The 24,502-nt window shown below is 42.3% G+C and overlaps 1 protein-coding gene across 1 annotated transcript in view; it reads left to right on the top strand.

Moving 5' to 3' along the window:
• The window catches only part of LOC121194763 (immunoglobulin superfamily member 3-like), a 65,634-nt gene that overhangs the window by 9,640 nt on the left and 31,492 nt on the right, over positions 1–24,502 (top strand). Inside the window, exon 2 of the mRNA XM_041057777.1 lies at positions 8,030–8,410. Coding sequence (XP_040913711.1) covers positions 8,030–8,410 — 381 coding nt within the window. The remainder of the gene's footprint in view (positions 1–8,029; positions 8,411–24,502) is intronic.

The raw sequence follows: 24,502 nt of genomic DNA, 5'->3' as shown, positions 1-24,502 counted from the left end.
GCCACATGTGATGATGGTGTAGTAATGTTATAGCTCTGCCCAAGCTCTACTTGTTACTGCTGCACTGCTGCAAAGCTGCAAAGTAGCAGGGGACATGTAATCATTCTCTAACAAAGCTTTAAAGTAATTACGTTTACCTTCATGTTGAGGGATGGAGCGATAAAGCAACATAGCATTTGAGAAACCGTAGCTTTGCAGGTTGAGGAGGAGGAGAACAATTTGTCTGGCATCGCTGATGAGAATTTTGATCGAAAATGTCTGATGAAAATGTTATTTAAAAGGCTGAGAAGGAGTCGCTGCCGTGCTGATTATCTGTTTGAAATAATCACTCAGGATGAAACAATAAAATTCAAAAGCTGTTTTACATCGTGGTCCAGCAGGAAGGCGAAGCAGCTGAGGGTGTAGGAGGGAGGATGAGGAGGCAGCTGTTCAGAAGAGAAGGATAGATGATGATGTGCTCTGTGTTGTTGACACTATCGACAAATACTACAGGCACCGGAAATGGAAAGAGAGAAATTATGAATCAGCCTACTCAGACCAATCACTGTTCTGCTCAGCATGTATAACCCCGACACTTAGTTACATTTATAGCGTAGTGGCCACAGACTCCTGCTGTGTACAGTTACACGCTGGCACAGAAGAATGAATTAGCCTTGAAACCCCCTATTGTTTCCATCCTGGTCTAACCAGCTGTTATGAGCAACAGCACAGGTGGGGTCATGACTGTTGTAGCCCAGGGGGTCCATAAATTCGAACTAGTTAGCATGGTGAGAGCAGAGGACAACATGACCCAGGTGTGACACAGAGCAGGAGTGTGCAGACTTGAGACTTGGATTTGAGTCACAAAAATGGAGACTTATGGCTTGACATGGACTTGACTTCTGAGAGACTTGACTTTCCTGAGACTTGAAAGCACAAACATTCACGTTCTGTGTTTTAAAATCATAGTCTTTATCATCTGGGTCTGAACACAAGGCCACAGCTGTCAGCTGGTTTGCAAGTAGTGACTTCCTGAAGTCTTGCTGTGACCACAAGAAATGGTCCAACACATAACCCTCCGTAAAAACTCCTGATATCTTGGGACATATTATACAAACCAGATATCATGTTTTAATTGGTGAGCTTTAGAGGTGCTTGTAGGTGGATTTTTCTACCGCTGGACAGAGCCAGGTTAGCTGTTTTTCATCATCCCACTCTGTCAATGCTCCTGTACTCCCTTGTTCTTCCTCTGATCAAAGCTGCGTGGGTGTAATGGGCAGTTGTTGCAAGTGTTTGTCAGCTGTTAGAGCGGCCTGCTGGCCTTTCTAACTGGCCTTCTAATGGCCCTCTCTTTCTTGCTGTATTTCCCCATGACAGACACTCGTACACAGTGTCACACCTGTTTCCCAGCTGACCGGCTTGCTCTGAAAATCATTTACTTTCTATTCAGTACAGAAGAGATATGCAGTCTGTCTTATCTCTCTTTAAAAATTCTTGTTAATAAATCAGACTGTGGATATGGGATTTGTTGAAGGTTCTGTCAGAAGGGTCAGAGGTCGTTAATGACAACCGTTTTACACTGATTTTTACATTCTGGCATAGATGATGATTATCACCGCGGGAAGGACAGGGAGTGGAAAAAGAGTGAGAGGACAAGGCTTGATGCTGCCTGGATCCCATCAACCTTTCAAGATTCTGTGAAAGCTATGAGGACGGAAGAGTGGGGATTCTCATCAGTCCATTAGATGGCTGACATTAGGATGACATGATTATCCAATGCCATGTGCAAAAAGCGAGAGGCCAGCAAATACTCCCTTTCCTGCTCAATGTGAGAATTTTTACACTTTCTCGTACCACAATATTACTCCATCACTGCATCAGCACAGGCACAAATTCATTTCTTATGTCAAATTTAGATGAAGCGCATTAGTGTCAGTAAAAAAAAAGGCAATTATGATCTTGTAAACCACAATATAATAAAGAACATAGAGGTTTATTTTGTAGCACGGTTTAGGCAGGCACAATTCAAATTGTACATGGCCATATCCCCTCTAAATGTTAACGTTTCCATCACATGAAAATGCCTCCCCTTTCTACCGCTTTCATCTTTCTCCCTCCAGTTTTCCCTCATCTTGGAATCTCTCTGTCTCTCTCACACTCTTGCTCTCTCTGGTAATGATGTTAACAGGGTCAAATGCTTTTGGGGGCCTAGAGGGAGACACGGAGTGATTTTTTTTTTTTTGGAGAATGGTTAACCAGCATTGAGAAGTGTGGAGAGGAAAATACTCTCATGTTCTTTATCTCTCTCCAGCATTTTATTCTCACTGTAAAACATATATGTGCAGCACTTAAGTCAGTAGCACGTATATTCACTTAGCCCTGTGCGTTTTTGTGGTGTTCAGCACCCCAGAGGCAGCTGTCGTTTTTTTTCTTTCGCTTCCTCCCTTTTTCTCTTTTTCCTCTTCTCTCACCATGCGATCCTTTTCTCGCCTCATCGCTACCTCCCTGTCTGAGAATCTTCACAGGATTTCAGATATGTGGGATGAGTCTGAACCTCCCTTGGGGAGATAGGACATTGACTGGGTCCAAGCATGTTCATGATTAATTCATCTTTCACTGGCTGTAGTTACTTCAGTTCCCCTGCTCCTCAACATTCCCTGAAAGTTTTTGTGGAAAAGTTTGGTGGTGAGGGGTTGCTGCTCATTCACACCATTATGTACCAATATATACCAATAGCTGACCGGAATCAATAATACTGATATAGTAAAGACCCTGTGTCTTGTTTCAGATCTTTAAGTATTAGTGACTAAATAAGTTACAAATTAAACTTCAGAAAATATTATATTATTGTAAGTGGTAGTAGTAATAGTAGTAGATTTCTCACAGATCTAAAGTGGCAATGATGCAGTTACCACTGAGGGCCTTGTTGGTGCACCATACTTCTTGGACTTGTTTTTTTTTTTTTGTGGAGGGTAGAGAAGCACTGATGATCCTCTCCACTGTGCTCACTGTAAGGTCTCATGGTTGGAGGCCTTGCAGTTCCCATACCAGACAGTGGTACAAGTGGTCAAGATGCTCCACAATGGTGTGTCTGTAGAACACGGTGAGGATGGGCGGAGGAAGGCTCAGTCTTCAGTCGGTGCAGGACATGAGACGTTGACAATCACCTTTTTCCAGCTGAGGCTTTCCCACTTCAAACTAGTGAGCAGACCTCAGAGAAAAACAGAAATGCAGAAATGTCTCGTGAAAAATCTAAAGCATTTGTAACTTTATCTAAAATGTTTGCGTTTATGTACGACGCAATTGCCCATAGCAAGAAAATGATTGAGAAAATGGGTTTTCGGTGCCTTGGAAAGTGGCTTATGGACTGTCACATATAGTGGAGAGAAGTGTCGTGAATGCATTGTGAATTGTCCACTTCTGAATACATCACCAAATAGAATGCCAAACCTTAAGCATTTCTTTGACTGTTCTCTTTGAATTACTTACATGCATGAGAAATAACTCCAGACAACATTTGTCTTTCATTTATTCTGTGTGTGTGTGTGTTTGTCCTCTCTGACCCAAAAACACAGGATCACTGCGTGCATGCACAGAACGGCAGCAGAAAGACAGAGTATGCACGCTTGAGTGAGTGTGTTCGTGATATAATGTTACTCTTGTTAGAAGATGACTACAAAGCATTATTTTTAGAGACAGTTTTTATATTCTAAATAAAAGTGGCTACAACATAGCGGAGAGAGAAAGATCCATTTTATTTTATATCCATCCTGTTGTTGCTCTTATCCATGCTCAAAACAAGGCCTAGTTTTGGTAATACTAATACTTACTACCAAAATTTATGTATGTATGTATGATGTATGTATAGGATATATATAATGCGTGTGTGCATGTAATTAGGAATGCAAAGTGAGAAGAGGTGTTGAACAGCTCAAATCTCCATATTAGCACATCTCTTCAGCGCTGTGAATGCCCCAATTACTTAGACCCAGCAGTGTTTTTATTATACACCTTTCTAGGTGTATAATTATCATGTGTCATAGAAGAGTGATGATGAGAGTAGTAGGCATGAATGCTTGTGGCCTTGCTGCTGTTTCCGCTGAGAATAAGACACTGGCCACAAATGATTGGATTAGTGTTTAACCCCCCTTCCACTTAGCATAATCCTCTTTGCAGCTTTTTCTCTCTCTCTCCCTGTGTGTGTGTGCGATTTTAGTTATCTGCTCCCATTGCTCTCTATGCTCCAGCTGATGAACAGCAAGGAGAGTTAGAGAGCTTGACCGTGGTCATTCACCATCATCTGACATGAGTATGTATGTTTCCTGTGTCCAGTCAACAGGCTGTGTGGGAAGCAACTGGCAGCAAAGATGAGAGATGAGACCCCTGGAGAGGGAAGCCAGAGAGAGTGAGGGCGGGAGGAAGAGAGGTGTAGCACGTCATCAGAGATGGAGATGAGTGTTAATAATAGAAAATCTGAGGCCTTGTTGAGAAAAAATGGGCACTCTGCGATCCAGGCCGTGCAGCCAGAGGTTAAGAAATGGGGGAGGTTGCGGGCGCAGGATTATTGTGCAAGGGTGGTGGAACAGAGCGATCGGTTGAAGGTCTGCAGGGTTTGGTATGTCATTGTCAGCCTTTCTAAACAGCCTGCAGAGAGATGGGCACTTTGAAGTTTCACAGAGCTGCTTAAATCCTGCCTGAAAAGACGCAGAGAACCGCGAGGCAGTGAGAACAGACAGGAATATACAGAGAGCGAGAGAGACTGGAGGGGCAGGACGAAGGGAAGGACCGATGATGGGTGAAACATAGAGGAAAGGAATGAGAGTAATCAGAAGTAAGGACGCAGGTTGTTTCAGGGGAATGACAGGAGACAGGCGAGTGGAGGAAAGCTCTTAGTGCATCAACATATGACTAGTATGGGTTTTTTTGGAGGGGTGTATGAGTAATATGTTTCCAGCAGTTCTAGATGAGTAACTGCAACATGAGAAGCAGTGATGCAGCGGTACAGCTCTGAGCTGATCTGAGCTGGTTGTGGGTAGACTGGGCGCCGCCAGATTAGCGCACTGACATCACAGTGAAGAAAAGCAGGGAACCAGGGTCTGAGTCAGAATAGATGGCTGCTTCTCTTACCTAAGACATCCAATAACATGATCAGCCAGATTCAGTCAGCACCCTTCTCTACAGAGTCTCTGCCAATGTCAGTTTTTTCTTAAGTCCGCAGTGTTTGGTGTTTGCCCACTGTGGAAGTGATGTCCTTTGTTAACTGAGTTTTTAAATGTCTGTGTTGCCAAATATTTAACTGGGAGGAGATGTGCAAAATAGCTCCTGATATCATGAACCTCATCACAGTTCAACAAAACAAAACAAATCTTTTTTTCTTTTTAAATATTGGAAATATATATTTTTTCTTACGTGGATTATTTATTTATTTAGCTTTATTTCCACATACAAATTAACAAAAAAAACCTAGCCTGTTAGTTTGTTTTTGATCATGTCTTATATTTGTGTGAAGGAAGCACAGGGAGATGTGTTGTATGATTCAGGGGCACTGCATTAAAAATGTAAGCAGTGTGCATATGGAAAAATTACATTATCAAATACATAATTATTACATTTGCTTCATTAGTCAGATCAGTTTATCATTTCAAGCATTATAAAATATTCCTGTACATAGCTGGTAGGATTCAGTGACATTACAGTGAGCTAAACATACTTTACAAGTTTCATTTTTAACATTAACTAAACGTTTAAGAATTCACATCTTGATTAGTCCTGTGGGGGTCCTTTAGAAGAAATCAAGACATAAGGAATAATTAGTTTAATCAGTTTTCACTTTGTTATGTGACTGAATTCAAACCTCATTCAAATGAAGGACTCCAAATCAGATATTTGTAAAGATTTTATGAGCTCCTCAGAGGGATGTGTTTTAAAAAGACAAAAGATCTGAACCTCCAAGCTCAGGAAGGAAATAAGACATAATATCAGCACAGACGGATATGCACATTTGCAAACACACACACACACTCGCAAATGTATGTACATACCGCAAAACAAATGTTCCTTCCCCCTTAGTTATCCTCCATTTTGCCGAGCACGATCAGCGAAGGTGACTTCATTTTTCAGATAACTTTTTATGGTCACAAACACAAAGACTCATGTATGTTTGTGTGTGGACACACATATACAAGGACATAAATGGATTCAATCTAAAAACAATGAATGAAAACTGGGGGTGTAGTTGATGTGTGCGAGAAAGTTACTATGAGGGGAAAGAGGATGTTGAAGTTAAAAAGCTGTTCTGGTGAATTATTAATGCCAAGCATTGTGCCCACAGACACAGCCTCTTACAGACTTTCTTTCTCTCTATCTCTCACACACATACACATGCGCACACACACAAACCCAGCTGCAATCCCCAGTTGCTTGTGCAGACAGGAAACAGTGTACTTGTCGCTCTGTCTGGATTTGGGGGGTATGTGTAAGTGCTCTGTTGTCTCCGGCCCCAATGAGAGGGATGTTTGTAGTTGTTCCCTGAATGGTGAATGCTCTGTGTGTGTTTGGTGTCTGGGTGTGTGTGTGTTTGCATGCAAGGGGTTGAGGTAAGATTCACATATGTTAGTTGCCCTAAATATAGGCTACAAAGCAACATACAGAATAGTTATAATCAGTCTTTAAGATGGGTTTAACACTACAATCAGCTTTGTTACAAAACTCAACACATGGTTCATACTTCTTTCTGCTGACTACTTGTTTTGTTTAAATGAGGACAAATAGATTTATGGTTTATTCCTCTTAGACACAAAATCTGGTAAAACAAAGATTCACAGATTGTCCTTAGAGAGTTCTAGTTTTTATTTGCAAAATGCAAATGATAGACTCTCTTAAATGAAAAATAAAGCAGCCCTGGTACAAACATGTTCATGAAACTATGAGTAAGCAAATGAAAATTGTATTTCTGGCATAGGACATGGAAGTGGAAGTGTTTGATAAATGCCGTTTTCAGGTAGCAGGGTATTTTTTTTTGTTTTTTTTTTACCTTAATTCTGGCATTTCATTCATGTGAAGTCAAACTTTTCCATTCTGACATATAATTGCTGCAATATAAATGAAAATGGCAGTTGGTACTTTTCTTTTCCACCCATATGTTGGCTGATATTCATTTTTCTACATAAAAGTGGAACATAAACATGTTTGATTACGATCCCCTTAAGAGTTGTGAGCAAGATATGCATTGAGTGGGGCAAAATTACAGTGGAAAAAAAAGAACTTGTCAGTGCTTATCAGTGAACAAACTGTTGAATGTAATGGCAACACCCTTTCTTAATGACCTCAAACACACAGTATGTTTGGCATTTCTGTGCTGATATTTCCTGTCACCATATTTGCCAACATCGATATGTCAGCATTAAGCAACATTAGCCGGTATATCTGGCTAACTGATTTATCAGCTGAACTCTAATGAGTAGTCTGTGCACATCCTTGCTCAGGAATCATGATGAGGACCAAAAATTACATATGCCTCTGACAAGACAGTATTTATTATCCATTTCAGAAACACCTGTACTCTGTGCAGCTTGACACACTTAGCGCGCCCTACTGACTTGTGTTTTACCTAGCTCACACTGACCTCTCTCCTAACTCCCAGATGGCTGCCTCTCACCTCAGTGTAGTACAGCTGCAGTGCTGTCCTTGCGGTGAAGGGTTAGCGTGTAATAGCAGTGAGCACGGTTGGATGATGGCTGTTAAAAAGAGTGACTGTTTCAAGTTGTTAGTTGTGTTCATAAACCATGTGTGTGTGTGTTTTGTGTGAGATTGTGTGTGTGTGTGTGTGTGCATACCTCAGCGTCAGTAAGCTGAATGCTTAGCTGCACATCATGCTGTTTCTGTATTGTTGTCTGCATTGTACTGATGTTGGCTGCATAAACTCTGCCCATGCTTTTATATTTAAAGTGCAGCTTTGTAACCCACGTTCTCTTTTTTCTCTCTCCCTGCCTTCACCCCATCCTCTCTCTCTTTTTTTCTCTCCATCTCTCTTTTCCCACCTCCGTCGTAGCCGGTGTTGCCGTGGCTCAGAGAGTGGTAACGGTGCAGAGTGGACCACTGATACGGACCGAGGGCTCCCATGTGACCATCTGGTGCAACGTGACAGGCTACAAAGAGGGGGTGGAGCAGGACTTTGAGTGGTCCATGTACCTGGCATCAGCACCGGACCGGGAGATCCGGATCGTGAGCACGGCTCAGCCAAACTATGCCTACGCCGTGTATGCTCAGAGGGTGAATAGTAAAGAGATCTTTGTGGAGAGGCTAAGCCGCGACTCAGCTGTGCTCCACATCACCAAAGTGCAGGCCAAGGACCAGGGTCTGTTTGAATGTTACACACCTAACACAGATGGGCGGTACCTTGGATCCTACAGTGCACGTACCAACCTCACTGGTGAGTCTCTAAGCACACACACACACACGAACAAACTGTCAATCTACACATAAAACACCTGCGTGTACAAATGAACCACCTGTATGTTCATGTGTCACAGTTTGTCTGACTTTGTTGTCTGGATGACTTCAACAGTGAGACTTTATCAATCAGTCACCACCTAATTCTAATCAGCCAATAAACTCATTACCTCTCCAACTACCTAAATACATCCTTTGGGTATATTTCTTGTTCATGCTTATGTACTCCTTGATAGCTTAAATGAATACAGTCCTCCATATAATCCTCCTACTTTAATAACAGACAACCTACTGGTTGTTCTTTAAAGGTACCCTGTGGTGTTTTTGACTACTAGCGGTGCTTTGGAGCAGTGTTTCAATTAGAAGATTCCCATCTTGTTTGTATATTGTAATCTACTAATAAACACAAAGACACACACATCCCACCCAGGTATGCAGGTGATGTGATACACATGTGCAAACATTATTGGAATTTTATATATTGAATTTGCATACAGTTTTGGCAAGGCAGGTTTATTGCTTTAGCATCTTTTTAAAAGAAAAAAAACTGATGCAATTTACCATGCTAATGTAATGCTAATCTAATGTGACCCTCTTTTGCAGTAGTTTCACTGTGATGATACTACTTCAGAAATTAAGTTGTGTTGCATCAAGTGTTGCATTAGTTTCAAGGCTGGATTAACCCGCTAGGGGGCCCATGGCAAACTGGAGCTGTGAGCCCCTATTGATTCCCTAGTTTCTCACACTCATGTGCATTAGTTTGTGGTAATCTTACTAAACATACATTTATTTAGGTATATGCACCATATAAGCACAATATCAATTAGCAGGGTATCAAAACAGGACCTCGTAATTAAGTTAAAATGTAGAACCCAGCTTGAGTTGTATTGTGCCTTATTGTCGCGTCTTCCAAATGCCTTTACAGTATGTATGCTCTGAATTTGAAATTTGATGTCGTTTGAAAGTCGAAGTGAAATCCAGGCTTCATTTTTTAAAAAAATCAGATCTTCCAGGCTGATCACAAATAAAAAATTAATAACCACATCCCTTCCAAAAACTAGTCATGATCTGTGCACCCGTTGGAAGGAGTGTGAGAGGAAGTGTTGCACTCCAGAGTCACACAGAGTCCCACCTGTTCTGACCGGGGAAAACCAAGCTCTGCCCTCTCTCTCTCTCTCCCTCTCCCTCTCTCTCTCTCTCTCAATCGCACTCACACACCCACACACGTACACACTCACATACGTCCTTCCCACACCTTTCCTTGACCTAAGCTGTTTCAATAACACGCGCAGTGTGTTGGCATGACGTGTGAGTGTTTCAAACAGTAGCAGGAGTCTCCCTCTTCTTCTCTTTCCCAATCTCTCTCTTTGTTTCCCGGAGACTTATATAAATCCAGCCAAAAGGCCCACGGCACTGAGGACGCAGCTGCCATAGATGGGAATTCCATTCCCTTCATAACTTCATGCCTTTATCCCCGATGTGGCTGACCTTCCTCTTAGGGTCAAAGTGTAAACCAAATGCTTATTGGCTGAACATTTGAGTTTCACTTATTTCTCTTCCAGTGTATCCAAGTCACTGTGGAACTGTGAAGTGAGAAATATCAATATTTATATCTTTTCTACTTGGTGAGCATCAGGTCAGCTCGCAGAAACAAAAGATATTGTGCACTTAACAGATCAATGGGCTTGGTTTTCCATTCACATAATTCTTATTATTTGGACTTCAGCAATTGGATTTACTAGTATGAGCGGTATGATCTGCATGTGGGGCACGACTCATCCACATGGCACAGTGAAACGGCGCTGCTGATAGCACATAGTATTTATAGATTTTGATGAGAGGGGGAGCTAGACAGAGTATGCAAGCGGAGGTGTTGAGGGACGTTGTTATCTGAGCCTCTTTCTGTGTCTCTAACCTCTTAACCCAGTTTTGGAGGTCGTGGGTATGCAGCAGGGTCACCATCTTCTTCTCTGATGTGCTTCCCCTTCTCCCTCTGTGATCCCCTGGCAGCTGCGCAACTCGTTGGACCGTTGTGGGCAAACAATACCTTGCCCCCCCCCCCCACCCCCCCCCCCTTCTCTTCCTCATTCTCCTGTCTTTCAGACTGTCATCTGTCTGTCTCAATTCATCAGCACTGGCCTCTTTCTTTAATCTCTGTTGTATTAAAAAATCGTCCTTTGCAGATACCGCCCTTGAGGATATGTGTTTCTAGGGTTATGTTAAAGGACAACCACAAGCAGGAGAGTGTTACAGAGGAAATATGGGGAGGAAGAGAAGGCAATAAGAGGGCAGGCACAAGGGATGTTTCTGTATAAGGGTGGGTGTCTGGCAGTGGGGTGGTTGAGTGAATTGTAGGGGTTGAAGGCCATGCTGTAATCTGTGCCCTGAGTGCTGCACTAAGGCTTACTCACAGGGATGCGTTTCATCCACTGTCACCTTTCAGTGCAAAGAGCAGGTGAGGGTTTTAACATGGAACTTAATACCTGCTGCTGGAGGAGGAACACATTTTCAGCAGTGCACCTGGACACCGTTCTCCCTGATACTATGACGCATTGTTGTCATGTGCTGTATTGTCTGACAGAATCAGACACCCCAGCTGTGTGTGTGGTTGATTGCCTGGAAAAATGATCCCTACTTCTCTTTGTATGTCTGAGACGCTTTTTTTTTTTTCCTTTGAAGGGAGTGAGCAGTCAGAAATTGTGTCTTTTATACCCTCGGATACTAAACTTAGACTTACCAAATTAAACTGTAGCTCTTTTCAGCCCCCAAGTACCAATACCGCCTCAGACAATGTGGTAATGTTACACATGTGTAAAGAATACTTGGCCATTGTGGGACATATACTGGATTACGTGCACTAAATAATGGAGTGACACAGATATGCAGAAAAATCATTGTTCTGTATAACAGAGAAAGGCAAGATTTGACATTTCCTGTGTAATTTTTCTCCCAAAATTTTGAATGGGTAGTCAGCATGGCTTACTGGTTAGTTAGGTCCAATCAGAGGTCTTCAGTACTAATGAAATATTGGCCTACATGCTTAAAATGCCAATTACAAATATTTATAGTAAGGATGAATCTCTGTGTATGTGAAATCTCATAGTGACAAACCCACAGAGAATTATCACCCAATTTGTTCAGTTTAAAAGCTCTGGAAATCCACTGTTACCTACTCGTCCCGCACCAAATAGCGGACAGATGGTGAACAACCGCCTGGTGAACATACCGAAGCCTTAAGCTGCTAAAGAGTGACATATTCCCTTCAGGAGTTGGTGGAGGCCAAAAACAGAGTTAAAAGTATATCTGCTGAGTGTGTAAATGGGAAAGTTTATGCTAAAATATGTCATATCAGCTTTATAGAGTGATGACATTTCAGTGTTTTACGGCTTGTTTCTGTTGCCCCCATGTGTCCAGAAAAATCAACTTAAGGTCTAAAGCTGTGCAGTGGTTACTGGCAACACTTGGATAAATTGTGTTTTGGGATTTCTCTAAATCCATCATTTCTCACAGTCTTATTTGGTGTGTCTTTTTATAGTAGTTGCAATTTGTGCTGCACTGTTGATGGTTAAGTGTTAAACAAGGCATGCATTCAACTTGGTTGTTGTGAAGCTCTTTGAGGTCGCGGGTCACCTGTAGTTTCTCTATGTACACCTCCATTCTCTGATCTTGGAGATTGACTATGCTTAGTCTGTTGCATTTGAGTGTGTTTCTGTGTGCCTGTTTGTGCATGTATGTATGTGTGTGTATTTGGGTTTCCTCCTACACATCAGATTGCAGAAGAAAAGGACAACAGCCTGACATGGCCATCATGACTGTCCTTATCCTACGCACCAGCCTGTGTGTGAGCAAGTCCAACAGTTAGCAGAACAACAAGCCCTCGCTGAGACAAGTATCACACTGCTCTTACTTATGAAGCTGCCATATAGCCTCACTGTCATAGAAAGCACCATAGAAGTCACCATGCTGGAGGATATACAGATTCTAGCCTCCGCATTTGGCAGTCATCATCCATTCCCAGTCCTGTAGTAATGTAGTACTGGAGCTGAAGACCCAAAGCCTTGATACATTTTTAAAAAGAAGCATTCCTGCTTCTTTCACTGCCACCGGACGAGAGACAGGAAGAAAATGTCCATCTTCAGATGTGTGACTAGAAAAAATTAAAGTTTGGCAGCAAGTGGTTTTGAAGAAAAGAAAGTGAGATGGATGGTGCAGAAAGGCTGAGATGAGGAAATTGAAAAAGAGAGGCATGGGGACAGAAGCGGCATTATTGGAAATGGGTAGTAGAGTGATGCTGAATAGAGTGTGTGACCAATAAATGATGAGCTCTTCCTCTCGACTCCAATGTGATTGGTTACACCTCCCCAAGGCATTACCCACAATACAACTGGCGCTATAGGGGTGCACTTTAAATAGTCTCTGCCTGATGCGACTCCTAAGGTTAATGCAGTTACTAAGCGCCATACAAGTTCTAAACGCAATTAGCCAGCACAAATTGTGGAAGCCGGGAAAGAAAGAGAAAGAAGGAAAAGGTTAGATATGAGAACCAGGAATTTCAATTAAGGAAGAAGAAAACTGTTGGCTGAATCATTTTCAGAACAAGCGGCGGTAAAATACCACATTTCTCCAGTCACACTTTTCACTTTCATTATATTTATGGCCCACATTTTTTTCCTTCCATTTTCAGTGGAGAAAAAGTATCCTTTCACCTACTAAATCTGTGACTCTACAGTAAGCTAGTAATCTGGGAAGCAGTGCCTACCCAAGGTCAAAATGCAGTTATCTTTTTTGTTTGTGTGTTTTTGTACATGTGCAACCTTGTGCACATGTACCAAGTGTGAGTGAAGTGGGCAAAGAACAGGGGTGTTGATTTTTCTTTGCTTGGTTGAGACTGTGCACTCTTAAACATACCTACAGAGTAAAAGTGGCTGGATCATGCTTCTGCTGAGCTCAGCGTTGCAAGTGTGTGTGTCTGATTTGTATGTCTCCCCTCACTTCCTTTTCACAAGAGAGTCAGCACTGCCAAGCTGCACTCCTCTACTGCACTTAATGAGATAGGCCAAATGGGGAGATGTCATCTCATATTCTGTCTTTTACATTGGGTGACACTGAGACCCCCCCCCCCCGCATTCCCCTGTTTTCCATACTCTCTGTCCCCATCAATCCACAGCTCCAGATTCTATTTACTCTGGTCCCCGCCTCTGCCCCCAGCTGGTGTTGGTCATGCAGGTATATGGTTTTGTCAATACAGCTGTTCCTTGAGCTTCATCACAGGAGAAAGCCATGAGGGTGATTGACGTACATAGCATAAAATTGTGGAGGGAAGCAGTGATTGAATAAAGGCAGAGGAGGAAAATGGAAAGGAAAAAATATGAAGATAGGAAACTTTTTTAGGAAAGACAAACAGTTGAATGGTGTTGACAAAGAAAGAGATAATAAGATGAACCGGTGGAAAAGGTGAGTAGAGGAGAGAAAGTGTAGATAAATAGAAAAGGGAGCCTGCGTCTTTTGGTATTGATTGGGAGCAGGGGCCTGTGTATGACTGGAGCATTTCATCTCCCTCGTCTCTCCTTGCAGTGACACTCCTAGCTTTTTCTGCTCCCGCTCTCTCTAGCCTCACCATCACCTCTCAGTTTCATTTACAATTACATTCCCTACTCTGCCTTTGGTGCGTGTGTGTATGTATGTGTGTATGCACACACCGGCTCTAAGCTGCGGACCAGGCAGGACTCCAAATGGAAAGAGATTTTATCACTATGTCTGGCTTGCCATTTTCTTGCACATCTCATCTACTTTAGCGGACAGGGCTTCCTGCACAATAACATTACTGCCACTCTGACCCACAATACACAGACACATGCACATACACACACAGAAAACCCAGACACAGTCTGTAGCGAACTGTCAGTCAGGACAGATGTTACACCGATAATTGAGTCTGAGAAGGACGGTGCTGTAGTGCTCCCGGAACACATGCTTTCTACTGAACATCACTGAAGAGGGCTTTAACAACCCAGCGGATCACTGTGGGAGACAATACAACTGCTGAATAGAACATTGTTGCACTGTGAATAAAACAGCGCTGCTGAACGGGGCAAACCAGACACCTTGATACCCTGTAGTCCTGTAGGGCAAGCTGTTCTATACCACATGCACTGTGCTGTGCAAAGATTTGTAGTCCCTTTAGATTTTTCAATTCCTATCCATTACACAGTATCACCAGGGAGACATGGTGCTTTTTTAAAAGCAAAGGGTGGTCACACTGGATATTGATTTGAGTGTTTACGTCACTTTAGAACAGTACTGTACATGTGTAGTCTGGGGACAGTGTTAGAGGAATGGTAAAATTTAAGTGCATTTCTAGTTTGAAATTGTTACACCAATCCTAGGGCCTCATAAAGGCTGCAATCAAAGTTGGGGTAGTGAATCAAATAAGAGGCTGTAATCAAATTAGAAGGGATGTGTTTGGAGAAGCAACTACATTTTAAATTTGTCTTCAGATGTGTAAGCTTATCACTAAAGGGTCTAAATTAAATCTGGCTCCCTGACACTATATTCTGATAGTCTGAGTTGCCAACTGCTTGTCACTTGCAGTGACTTGGACACACTGAACAGACACATTCAGGTAGAGGATACTATGATAAATTGCACAAATTAGCTGTGTGCATAACCAAAGTCACAGTGGACCACAGTGATGAGGCTGCAGGTCTTCACAGCTGCACACAAGTTTTTGACATGATCTGGAATGGACCTGTCAAAAATCTGACATCCATGAACACATTTTTTAAAAAGGGGTCTGAGCACAGTCATAGAGACACAAGACACTAAATAGACCTGAGGAAAATTAGACCTGATCCAAATACTGTGCTTCCAAATAGAGAAATGAAACAAACAAACGGAGAGAGAGAGAGAAAGCCAGTGCTGACAGCAGCATGACGCGGCACCAATTAATGAGCATCCTTGGTCAAAAACAGAAGCAGTATGTTTAATTCACAGTTCACACTCTCCTTAACCCCAAAAAACATTTTTTGAAGATAGCCAGGATTTGCTTACGTTTATTCAGGTAGGCTATTAGACACAGAGACGCATGACCCATGGCAACACAATGGCACCCAGCACAACTCAGGTCACAGATCTGGTCTCAGACACTAGGAACCCAGTAGATCTCTGGAGGAGGCTGCATAGTGTTTTAGCCCTGCCTCTTACTCCAAATATGAGGAATATGGTTGGCCAATTAAGAAGCTCTTGCCATCAAACATGAATCGAAATGCTCTCGTAGCCTACAGACACACTTTCAAGCATCCACTGCTTTGCAAATTTTGGCTGTTACCCATATGAAAATATAAATGATCTCAGAGATGCTCTGCATTTAGCTTGTCGCCCACGCTACTAAGCTAGGCTAATGAGAAAGGATTTAATATGTTAACAAATACACATATGTGTGTGTGCACGCATTGAGTGTATATGTTTATCAGTGTTTATATAATGGGCTAAAGATGCACCGGTGTTCCTCTAGTTGATTTGATTAGCTTAGCTAAGCGCTAAACCTCAGGGGCCTGCTGCGTCTTTTCTAGGAGATTAACAGAGCACAGCCACAGTTTGAATATGAATTCAGCATGAATATGGATGTGAATGGATGCGCTAATGAGTGTTTGTGTTCATGTCGTTAAAATGTGTCTTAGTAAAAAGTGGAACTTGCAGTATAATAGCCTCCAGGACTCATGTGGTTGTTGTGAGTGTGGTCCAGGACTCTCAGGCTGCTGCTGCATTGTTTGATGCTGGCAGCTGCTTTGAAGCCTTATCTGAGCACAAGGTGGCAGGAAGTTTGTCCTGTTTCAAGCTATACATCTGATAACCCCTTTTGACACAGACACAAATACACACACAGGCATCAGAATCCATTTATACACATTCATGTGTGCTAGAACATGCACAGATATTGGCACTCCTGTCCTCAGGCAGGTTACTCAGTCACTTTTCCGTGATGTATCCTGTGCGTAGAGGCAGACAACTGACATTATTAAAGAGTAACTGCAGCCAGGGAAATTATTTTTCCTGCAGTACCAACTAGTGGGTGGCAGTGATGTAGCTGTTTGTGCAACACAGCTGGCTATGGTCACAATCACATAAGCTGCACTCGATTTGGCTGTGCCAGCATGCTGATTGTTACATAGCAGCAAGGGTGGGGAAACCCTGTTAAATGAAGACAAGGTGTCATATGGGACAGCAGGTATGATGTGAAATATTAAACTGCTGCTAAACTCTAACATTATTTCCAGCTTCTTTTCACTGCAAACAACAGTGCAGTACCTTTTATAATTTAGATTTAGCCACAGCAAGCCGTGGAGAAATATTTGTCTAAACATTGTTGGTACACATGGTATTTTGTTTACCTGATGCACAGGTTTTGTGTGCCAAATTGAAATGGAATGAAAATCATGCCCACCTGTCTCAAACCAAACCTGTGCTATCCAGCTGTGCACATGGGTGTGGTCAGAGATTCAGCAGATCAACCTTTTATCCATGCAAGTTCTTAGAGAAGTCACCACCTCCTCTTCCCCTTCTTGGCATGGGCCTGTCAGTAAGGACTGCTGATACCAGTTTAAAGATTAGCATTGCACCCACCTCATTAGCATGCTAATCACAGCCTCATTATTTGCAATGGGAAACAGAGTATTAGTTAAAACATCTTATGTAATGGATTTGAGTGTGGGCTGTAGAGCCGGCCTCAGGCCGTTGATTCTGTAGTAGAAATGAAAAGTAAAAGTGGGAGAAGCCTGGGAGGCTAAACTCATTTTGGTGAAGCAGCACTACGGCAAGCAAGCTGATGACCCTCAAGCTTCGTGTCAGGGACAAACCGCTATCTAAAATCTGTAGGACAGAATCTAATAATGCACTGCACACTCACAAATACCTAAAAGCTTTAGCAAGGGCTTCTGACTGTGTAAAGACATACTGCATGCACACACACACACACACACACACACACACAACCACAAATGTTCACACACAAACAGACAGAGGCATGACCAGTCCCTTCCTCTCAGTTGACTGAGGGGGTAGACAGCAGACATATGCTGCCACCTGTGCCCCTGTGCCAGGGCGGCCACCTTGGGATGTGGGTAGAGAGATGGATTTGTGTGTGTAAATGTGTATGAGAGGAGAAGGGTGGGTTTGGCACATGCCTCATTCCCCTCAGTGCTGGCAACTCAGACAGACAGTTGCTCCCTCATCTGCTGCCCTGCTGGATGGGTGCCTGGTGACTGAGCGCTGCCCACCTCCCTTCGCTGCACTCTACTTGTTTTTTTTTTCCCTCTGTCCCTCAATGACATGGTTTCTCATACACCAACACAACGCACGCACACCTGATAATACTTTTCACCTCTGGCCAGCCTCCAAATACTGCTCCACTCAACCCTTCACTTGCACTGTGCTCTAATGATGTGATACTCTAGAGCCTGTTATTGTGTGTTTATGCACAATACAAAAGGCTTTTAGATATGACTGTATTTTTGGACTCATATGCCAATGTACCTTTTTAGGGAAGGAGGCATGTGGAACTGGCCAAAAAATAAGGCTTTGTAGACTGATGAAAACACAGTATGTTTTCACCAAACACACACACACACAGATATATATATATATATATATATATATATACACACAAACACACACAGAGAAATGGTCATATGGTTGGGGCTATAACTGGTCCTATCCTCAGGGAAGTCTTTAATTGGTCACAGTGCTTTACCATCTGGGGCTGGAGCGATGGATGGAGGGAGGGATGAAGGGAGATGGTGGGAGCTCCTGTAAGGGTTATAGAGAGAGGGAGAAAGAGGTGGAGAGACAGTAAGTGTAGCACAGGGATGAAGCTTATTAGTTTTAATACTTGCTCCTCCAGTAATATTGGAATCATAATATTGTTGATAAATGCTGTTTATAGTGTACAAGTGGGAAGGTGCATGAATGCGAGTGATTGCAAATGGTGTGCTCGTGTGCCGGTAGGTAGACGGGTTATTGCATGGCAGCGTCTGTGTGTTTGTGTGTGTAGAAGTGGTAATGGCTCTGGGGTGTGTGTTTGTGCTGATGTTGGCAGACGGAGCAAAACCCTGCACATGTGCTAACAACCTCCAGGACAGCAGTGAAGGAGAAGACAAACAGACACACACAAAGTTGGCGCCTGTGTGTATTTCCCTCCTCCTGAGCACTGTGTTTGCTGTAATTTACGTTATTTGGATACATGAGCAGACGGAGGGCGGAAAATGCTATAGAAAGTGTATGACAGATAAAACAATGGAGAACGTGGGTCTGAAGCTGGTGAAGAAGAAAAGAGAAATGTAGGGACAGAAAGAGGAGTGTGATGGGGGCTGCAGGGTGGAGGGAATATTTCATGTGTTTAGGCATGATGGGTAAATCTTTGATGCTCTAAAGGATTTCAGTCAACGATAGCTTTGCACACAGCTCTTCTCAAACGCTCTTAGGAAGATTTGTCTTTCATACTCCCACCTCTCTTCAGACTACCCCTCCTCTCACGCCTTGCCTTTTAATCTGCCGCTTACTCTCCATCTTCCCAACACACTGAGTCAGGCTCATTTCCAGGCTGGGCCTCAGTGAGAGGTAGTGTCATATTGTGTAAATGTGTGTGTATGTTCCCATATGTGTTTACGGGCGTCTTAGAGTTAAATCCTCCTCTTCTGCCTTTGTGTAAACAGCGTCTCATATCTGAAAGCTTCTTCTCACCATGGATGCCTTTCTTATCGCAACATTCAGCCTTTTAACTCCACGTCACCATTCTCCTGCTACAATAACAAAGCCCACTCCTTCACTCGCTGCCCATCTTTCTTTTCTTTTCTTCTCCCACTATCTTCTTTTGTTACACCTCTCCATTTCTGTTTGTGCTGTCCAGTGAGAAAACATGGGGAAATGTGCATAAGTCCAATAAAAACAAACTGGTGAATCTTGAAGGGTGATTAAAAAGTGCTTTAGATGTATTCCATTCATTATCATATATTATATGGGTAATGCTTTATTTAAGGTGTCCCTTAGTTTTCTTTTTTACCCAATGGTTTTCAGGAAAAGATCTGGTATGTACCTATTAATTCATAGGGCCTATCCTGAAAAAGGTTATATTATTTTGTTATGAAATTATGAGGGAAGCAGAGAAAGAATACAATTGTTAGAGTTTTTAAACTAGCATGAATTGATCTGTTTTCTTTTGTTATATATCTATATCTTTCTATCTATATAGATACATATATATATATATAGATGTTGCATACTACATGTTAGCATGTTAACCTGCTAATTCCCCAACTGTTCACAACATCAACCTCTATTTCAGTTTATACAAATATAACTGAAATGATCTATGATAGAGTTAGTGGCCTTCTAAATTCATGCACTTTGCTACTCAGCACATGCTAGTAAAAACATGCCATGCCAGTAAGTTTTGTCATGAACTTACTACATGTTCTTCTGAAAAATAATATTAATTAACAGCACTCCCCTTAGGACTGCTGATAATTCAGTGACCCAGTATGGCTGAGTCATAGCTCCGGAGGAAATGTTTGGGTGAGTAGACGGGAGTACCTCAGTCAGTGATATTACGCTGTGTGTGTCAGAGAGCAGCTATCCCCTCGGGATTGCCTATGCGTGTGTGTTTCAGCGTGGGTGTGTAAGGGAGAGGGTGAGACTGCCTGATTTTTGATGTGCCTCTTCTTCTACCTGTAGGTATAATGAGCAGTATTAGCCACAGGGGCCTAGCTCTGTTTCTGTGTCCTTCTCACACACACTAACACACACAGAGCAGATGTTACTTCCTTTACTGGTTTTTATAACCCCCCTAGGATAAAAACAAAAAAAAACTTTCAATATGGTCTTTGTCTGACTGACATGTAGGGTATAAGCTGGTTAAAGAGGGATCAGCACTCAATAAAATGTGCCTGCCTGTGTTCTAAGACAGTCATGTGGAGGGCGAGCTGGGGGAGGAAGGAGGCTTAGAAAAACAGAATAAGTGATAATTGGGTGCTGACAAGCAAGTTGTCTAACGAAAGGGGGGTGGGATGGGGGGTTACATAGATGGAATAAATCTCAAGCGAGGAGAAAATTGTGAGCAGAAAAATGGGGCAGAGCCTGAAGAAGAATGACGGTGTAAGGAGACAGAAAAGATTGCTTCAGAGACCCCTTTATTAAATGAAGAGGCCTCTTCCTTTCAGTCACTGTGACCTCTGTGTTATAGCACAGGACACACACCCTACACTCACCCACCAAGAGTGATGTTTCATTAGCAGGGGACCTCACAGCTCCTAACTGAAAATCTCATAACAGCATCTGTAAGATCTCTCATATCCTCTCATCCTTTTCTTTTATCCCCTCTTTATTTCTATTTCATCTCTCCACATTTTTTAGAAGATTGGAAGTGGCGTGTTATGATAGGGCCGCATGGAAGCCTCTTTGATCAGATAGGATAATGTAAGACATTCAAATTCATAGTGCCTCATTTAAAAAGCAAATTATAGACAAATTTATTAATTTGTACCAGTTTGTTTTATAAAATCTCAAAATCAAGCAGTTTACACTATGGGTTAATATGATAGGGGTTTATTCTCAATATATTGGTCCATGATCCTGATAATAAGCAATAAGCAAGGACCACTTTATTCTGTACTCACTTATTTTGGAAAGGAATACTTAGCATGTTGCTTCTTTTTGACCCGATCATATCTGCTTAGAGATTTCAGTAAATGTAGAAAACTCTAGTTTATCGTTCCTTAAATATCAACAGAAAGACAGACAAGGGTTGACATGCAACACAGAGCCAAAATGAAAACTGCTTCAACTACATGGCTGCATTGATCTGCAGAGGGAAAGTAACATTTGAGAAAAAGACTGGCATATTTTTAAGATAACTTACTTGAATATTCAAAAAAATTAAAATCTATGACTGCTGATGGGTAATGAATGTATGCACTCAAGGTCCTACATTTTGCAGATATAGTAATTATGCAATAGTGAAAAAGTCTAAGGTTTTGTTGCTTGTGTTGGACATGGATGAATGTGATGTGATCAGTGTGTTGTGTAAGCATTTACTCCCCATGTCCAAATGAATTCAGCAATACGAATCTCATTCATGCCTCTGACCAAGGCCTTAGCTGTGTCAACGTCAAATGTTTGACAGCTTTTCAAACTGAGTGCTGTTAGCTAGTTACAGATAATTGCAAGTGAGTCCACAGTACGATCCACATACAGACTAATGAATGTGCTGTCGTGTTTCTTGTTTCTCGTCGTGTTCCAAGGCATCATCTGCAAGTCACAACATCAACAAATTCTTTAACGCTTTTGCAATTTTCCCCCAATTTAACTCTACAGATTTTGTTTTTCGTCAGTTTTTCTAAGGTGTGCTCATCATAGCATCTAGTTTATGGTGACCTACACAGAGAACAGCTTCTTTCAACAGGGAGCACAATGGTTGAGTAAATGGAAATATAAAATTTGGTACTGAAAATTGTGGATTAAAAAGATAAAAAAAAAAACACATGCCTTACTAATAGCGGCACCTTAGCAACAAACTGCCATAAATTTACAGGAGAATGTCATATTAAGAAACACAATATTTTGACATGAGAACTTAATGAACACGTAATTGTTTACCTGGGTCCATGCAATGCACAACACATAAATACTGTATGTGAAAACACAGACGTATACACATGAAGAAGTGGTGTTCTGTATCTTAGAGTCAATTAGGTGCGGGACTCATCTAATCATGTGCGTGGGTTGTATTAGTGTGGGATCTAGGTCTGCTGTGGACCTAGATCCCACACTGGAGCCTTCAACTCCCGACTTCTGTGTTTTTTTTTTTTGGCCATCACCCCTTTCTTCTCTGTTAAAGATGGTTCCCACATGTCTGGTTCTTGGCCCCAACGCATGATCCTTACTCTGGCCGATTTTCCTGTCAGACTGGAAAAGTACACTATATATTTATATAAGCTACAAACATGATAATAATCTAACTGAAGTAGATTTTCGACTTCCTGCACAGGAATCATGTAGAGTTGGTGTGTACGTGCGTGGTGGTTTGTGGGATGTATCGAGCAAAAGAGCACTGCCTCTTTTGTTATTCATCTTTTCTCCTTTCTTCCGTTTCCTATGTCTTCATCCTCACCTTCTTTCCTCTTCCTCCCACTTTATCCTCCTCTCTTCCAGTTTCCCAGTTGAACCTCTTCAGCCCTCATTCTGACTCAACAACAGCCCTCACAGAGAAGAACAAAGGAGTGGAGGATGTGAATGGGCAGGATAATGGTTAATAAGTATGAGAAAGACAGGTGTAGGCACAGTTTCTATTTATCTCTCTTTCTATTACTTCCTGACCTAATGTGCCTGCATGTGTTGCAAACATCCTGGGTCAGTGCGTGACGTCTGCTTAGCGATGAGGCTGGACTCACATGAAGTGGAGCAGAGGGTCGCCCACTCGCTCTGTTTTCCTCTCAGCAGTACTCTCAGTTTCACAGAGTAATTAACAATAATTACCCTACTGGCTTTGCCAAATGGTCATTTGCTTTGCAGTAGCACACACACAAACAGACACTTAAGGCCGTTACACACTGGAAAGCGGTAACCACTTCAGCTGTGGCTGAACATCTGCAGTGCTTGGCAGTAGGATTGTGTATGTCATACACTGTAGGGCAAAAGTGTGTGGACTCACCCTGGTCCATATACTTTTGTGTGCTTTTAGATTGAGGTTTTTTCCATGCGTTGGGTTTGGGCCCTTAGTGAAATCTTAGTCTTACAGCGTTTTACAGCAACAGTTTGATGACGTCCTTTAACAGCACTGCCCGAGCAGAAAGCACAGCCCAAAAAAAGGGTTTCTGGGTTTGGTTTGGAAGAACTTGACTTGGCTTGCATAGAGCCCTAACCCAAACCCATGAAGCACTTTTGGGATAAATTGTTTTGCTGGCTGTGAGTCAGGCTTTATCACTTAGTCTCTGTGCCCAGCCTCCCTATTGCTTCTGTGGCTGAATGGGCGCAAACCCCTGCAGCCAGTTTTCAAAATCTTGTGCAACACCTTCCCAGGAAAGCACAGGGTAGAATAAAACCCATGGTTTTGGGGTAAAGTAGATACCCAGATAATTTGTTCTTGTGTCCACATACTTTTGGTCACATGGTGTAGTCAGTAGGGTCAACTCATCGGCTCTCATAGGAGTTTCTGCTAATTGCCTCACCACATATTTTTTTTTTTTTTTTGCAGTGTTGGCCAGCAGGCATAAATGAATTCAAATATATGTGAAAGAAAAGCTCCCTCGTGAATATTGCCATTGTTACACACCTTCCTATCTACTCCTTCATTTTGATTGGCCAGCAGCCAATGGCAAAAGTTTGGCACTTCCAAACTGAGGCTAAGCTACCACCAGACTCTCAGTGAAATAAACAACTGAGCCAGAAAGTTGCTGCCTTTACACTTACAACACACTCAGATGTGCCAGCAAATGCTGAGAAACACAATGAAATGACATCTGTGTGGGTGCATACATGTGTTATTTGTGTTGCTGAAAGGAGAGAGCGCATGCTTATGTGAGCATTTGTAGCCGTGGTAAGATATATAGGGCTCTGTGAATCTCTCCAGTTCCTCATGTAATCATCTTCTTCCATGACAAGACCGCAACAGAGAGCGCAAGGTGTCAGGTGGTTGGATCTTCACTATCTGCTCTTTTTGTTCCATCTTTAAAAACCACGTTCCCACAAACACTCATATGCGAAAACACTGAACACACAAAAACATACTGCTGTTTGATTTCCTGTAACTTCTTTTTTTTCCTGTAAGGAATCTTTTCTGCTTCTGCAACTTCACTAGCCATTTCACACACTGTAGAGAGATATTTAAAGTTTGGGCGCATGCAAAATGTACAGATCAGACTTCATAAATGATCTTCTTTTTTTTTTTTTTCTTCTTGTGTCGTCTTTGCCAAATCTCTTTTCCTCTATTTTTGTGTCCTCGTGTCCCCCACACTTCTATCCCTGTGTGACTGGACTTAAAAGGCCAGCTTGAGGGATGACAACCATCGCTCACTTCAGAGGG

This window comes from Toxotes jaculatrix, chromosome 15, assembly GCF_017976425.1.
Source record: "Toxotes jaculatrix isolate fToxJac2 chromosome 15, fToxJac2.pri, whole genome shotgun sequence".
NCBI classification, from domain to species: Eukaryota; Metazoa; Chordata; class Actinopteri; family Toxotidae; genus Toxotes; species Toxotes jaculatrix.
The sequence above is the reverse complement of the archived record's forward strand: the minus strand, read 5'-3'. Positions and strand labels throughout refer to the sequence as shown.